Consider the following 2740-nt stretch of genomic DNA (forward strand, 5'->3'; position numbering starts at 1 on the left):
CAAATGTTCTATCTGGGTTTATTAATGTGGCAGGAGCTAGTATTCCAGCAATGAGTTCCAGGGATCTGTGGTGTATGTGTGTTTTTTACTTATACCGTCCTTCTTGATTTCCATATGCATGTATAGTGTCATCAAGGGAAGAAGGTGGTTTTGCGGTATTACCTTTGCTTGCCTCAATTTCAGGGGTCTCTGATTGCCACCTGGTATATCCTCCTGCTTTATGGGATAGTGTCCTAGAAACTGAGCATCAGTAGGATATCCCTGTGGGGTTGTCATTATGCACTTACCTCACAGCTCGACCTCTTCATTTTGTTTCCAGATATCACCGCCACTCACAATGTCCATGAGGCGAAGATGAAAAATGACCAACAGACACCTGATAACTCCTTGTCAACAGTTCCACCAGGGTGTACTAATCTGTCAGGAGCTGGTATTTCATCCAGGAGCACCAGGGGTCTGTGTATGTTTGTGTATTGGTTGTACTGTCCTGCTTGGTTTCCATATCCCTGCATAGTGTCCTGCAGGGAAGAAGGTGGTTTTGTTGTATTATCTTACTTGAACTTAGTTTGAGGGGTCTCGGATCGCTACCTGGTATATCCTCTTGCTTCATGAGATGACTTCCTAGAAACCGGGCATCAGAGGGATATACTGTGGGGGTGACATAATGCACTTACCTCACAGCTCAACTTTTTCATTTGGATTCCAGATTCTACTGTCATTCACGATATCCAGGAGGAGGAAATGGAAAATGGTCAAATCCCTCCTGATGGCCTCCTGTCAAATTCTGATTTACCAGAGCTTATAAATATGACAGGACATCGTATGCCACCCAAGGCGTTGGGTTCTTTCTCTTACGACTTCACAAGTCTCAGCAAAGATGAGCTGCTTTACAAACCTGATAGTAATGAATTTGCTGTAGGCATCAAAAACTACAGTGTCTCTACAGGTGACCCACCAGTCACAGCAATGCCTTCAGTGGAAACTGTGCCAAATACACCACAAATGTCTCCTGCCATGGCAAAGAAAATTAATGACGATATAAAATATCAACTAATGAAAGAAGTTCGAAGGTTTGGGCAAAGTAAGTAATGCAAGAATGTCTTATCAGTGAAAGCATGAGAAGTCTCTCATTCTATGATTTAGAACAGAAGTCAGCTGCCTCTTGAGCTCATTGTTTGGTTGAATTGGATCTGTATATAATTTAGCATGGCTTCACTTAAATTTCACTGAAAATTGCTAATATATCTGATTAAGTGTTTTGTTTTTCACAATAGTTCCTTAGTAATATACAGATGTTGTGATTTAAGCATTCAAAACACAAACACTATGTAACATTTTAGCCCATGAAAAATGTATACTGTGGTAGTGGATGCACTAAGATTGAGGTATATTTCATATTCGTAATTGTAGAAATACTAATTTTTAAAATATCTTCAGATTATGAAAGAATTTTCATTTTGCTTGAAGAGGTACAAGGATCTATGAAGGTCAAGAGACAATTTGTTGAATTTACCATCAAGGAAGCAGCAAGGTGAGTGCAAAAAGGAACTCTGCTATTTTAAGCATTTGTGCCCAATTTGGGACAGGGGCAGGGACAAATCATGTTTGTTCCTCCTAATCTCTGGCTCTCAATCATAGTTCATGCTATTTCCACAGGCATTTAGGTTGATATTATCTTATTCTAACACTTTCTTCCAATGCCAGGGGGCCTTCCAAATTTATCAAAATCTGGGAGTGTGCATGGACCCTCAGTTGACTCACTTTGTATTTTTCTAGTTTGTATCTTTCCATGAGGATGCATTTTCTATTTGCATGTAGATGGTAAACTCTATTTTGTATCCACTCTACCTCTTACATCTCATAGATCCTGTAGATATCATCTGGTGAATGGAATTCCTCTTTAATTTCAGGTTTAAAAAAGTTGTCTTAATTCAGCAACTCGAGAAGGTGCTTAAAGAAATAGATTCCCACTGCCATCTCAGAAAAGTTAAGCACATGAGAAAAAAATAATTGTGTTAGTGCAAAGACCAAGGAGAAACAAGAACATATGCTGTAGGATGGAACAGGTTATTGCTGAAGCTCTCTATAATTCTGAAGTGATTTCCCTTCCAAAAGCTACGAAAAAGGGAGCTGTTTAAATTTAATAAATCACTGTTAGTAAAAGCTGCACTTTTCTTGTTTGTTGGTTTCTTCTTCCACTTGAGGAGGTATATGAGTTAATAACTCACCAAGGTATTTAGTATTACAGTTCTGGTTTCTGCAGCAGCTCACATTGCTATAACTGGTATTTATAACTGCCTTCTTTCACTACCTATTTCTCATTCCCTTTGCCCTGAGGTAGCATGTCAGCCTGTCATGGTGCTTGGCCTGGCAGGATGACTCAAACCTTCATTACTGAACATTCTGGACCATTCGATATCCTGCCTGGATTGGGTTGCTGTAATTTTCCATTAAGTGCAATCAAAAAACATGGGAGGGGCAGGGAGCAGTGGCACACTCCTGTAATCCCAACACTTTGGGAGACCGAGGCAGGCGAATCACGAGGTCACGAGTTCAGGACCAGCCTGGCCAGCATGGTGAAACCCTGTCTCTACTAAAAATACAAAAGAGTAGCCAGGCATGGTGGCCCGTGGTTGTAATCCCAGCTACTCGGGAGGCTGAGGCAGGAGGATTGCTTGAACCTGGGAGGTGGAGGTTACAGTGAGCCGAGATCACGCCACTGCACTCCAGCCTGGGTGGC

General features: G+C 41.2%; 1 protein-coding gene across 1 annotated transcript in view; it reads left to right on the forward strand.

The window, feature by feature from the left end:
* Positions 1 to 2168, forward strand: part of LOC105538534 (sarcoma antigen 1-like) — a 15676-nt gene extending 13508 nt beyond the window's left edge. Inside the window, 4 exon segments of the mRNA XM_011978418.1 lie at positions 320 to 460; positions 707 to 1081; positions 1438 to 1531; positions 1911 to 2168. Coding sequence (XP_011833808.1) covers positions 320 to 460; positions 707 to 1081; positions 1438 to 1531; positions 1911 to 2010 — 710 coding nt within the window. The 3' untranslated portion in view covers positions 2011 to 2168.
* The last annotated feature ends 572 nt before the right edge of the window (positions 2169 to 2740 follow it).

Source organism: Mandrillus leucophaeus, unplaced genomic scaffold, assembly GCF_000951045.1.
Source record: "Mandrillus leucophaeus isolate KB7577 unplaced genomic scaffold, Mleu.le_1.0 Scaffold1032, whole genome shotgun sequence".
Taxonomy (NCBI): Eukaryota; Metazoa; Chordata; class Mammalia; order Primates; family Cercopithecidae; genus Mandrillus; species Mandrillus leucophaeus.